Genomic DNA, 921 nt, shown 5'->3' on the forward strand with positions numbered 1-921 from the left:
TTGGCGCTGCAGCTCTGCCTGGCCGTGCAGCTCCCCCGGCGGCTGGGAGGCCTGGAGGCAGGTGAGTGCCGCCCTGTGGTGGAGGGACGGGGGTGGGTGCCCTTGCTCTGTTGGCCGCTGCCCATCGCGGTTGGGACCAGAGCCCGGCTCCTGCGGTTGTTTCTCTTCATTGGCTGTGGACGCCTCTGAAAGAGTGGCCAGCCCTGCCCCACGGGGACCCAGAGATCCTGGCAGCAGGAAGTCCCCTGGGCTGTGGGCTGGCCCACAGGTGCCACCCCTTCCGTGGCGGTGGTCACACCCCAACCTGCAGGCCCATGGGCGCCGTGGCTCCACAGGGGCCGTGTACGTGTGCACGGAGGACGCATTCCCTGACAGGCGCCTGCAGCAGCTCATCGCACAGCAGCGGCGTCTGCGGACAGATGCTCCGGGCGACGTGGTGGAGAAGATAAACTTTGGCGACCACATCTTCATCGAGCACGTGGCCGACGTGGTGAGTGTCTGCCGGCCCCCCCAACCCCGGTCTGAGTCTGCCGGCCCCCCCAACCGCCGGGGCGGGGGACGGCCCCCGCCTGGACCAGCCCCTCGATCGCCAACCGCCTGGCCACGCTGTGGACTTGCCGGGGGCGGGAAGGTAGTGTGGTGACCGGGTCATGGTTTGGTGGAGGGGCGGGAGGTGGGGTGGCTCTCCAGCGGCCTGGCCTCCTGCTGTAAGAATTGAAGTTCTTTAACTTCACGCCAGGAATCAGGCATATAAACTTTTAATTTTTAAAAAAATTTACAATAAAATACATTATCACACACAGTGAGGGGAAGGGGTGGGCCGAGCAGGGTGGCGGTTAGTGTGACGGCCGGGCACAGGACAGGGACAGGAAGTCCATGCCGCAGGCTCCCAGCTCCAGGGCCCTCCAGCCGCCGCGCCGG

At 65.6% G+C, this 921-nt stretch overlaps 1 protein-coding gene across 1 annotated transcript in view; it reads left to right on the forward strand.

The window, feature by feature from the left end:
- XRCC3 (X-ray repair complementing defective repair in Chinese hamster cells 3) overlaps positions 1–921 on the forward strand; it is a 7,461-nt gene that overhangs the window by 3,987 nt on the left and 2,553 nt on the right. Inside the window, exons 5-6 of the mRNA XM_006765889.2 lie at positions 2–61; positions 336–490. Of these exons, the coding sequence (XP_006765952.1) occupies positions 2–61; positions 336–490 (215 nt within the window). The remainder of the gene's footprint in view (position 1; positions 62–335; positions 491–921) is intronic.

This window comes from Myotis davidii, unplaced genomic scaffold (genome assembly GCF_000327345.1).
Source record: "Myotis davidii unplaced genomic scaffold, ASM32734v1 scaffold480, whole genome shotgun sequence".
Lineage (NCBI taxonomy): Eukaryota > Metazoa > Chordata > Mammalia > Chiroptera > Vespertilionidae > Myotis > Myotis davidii.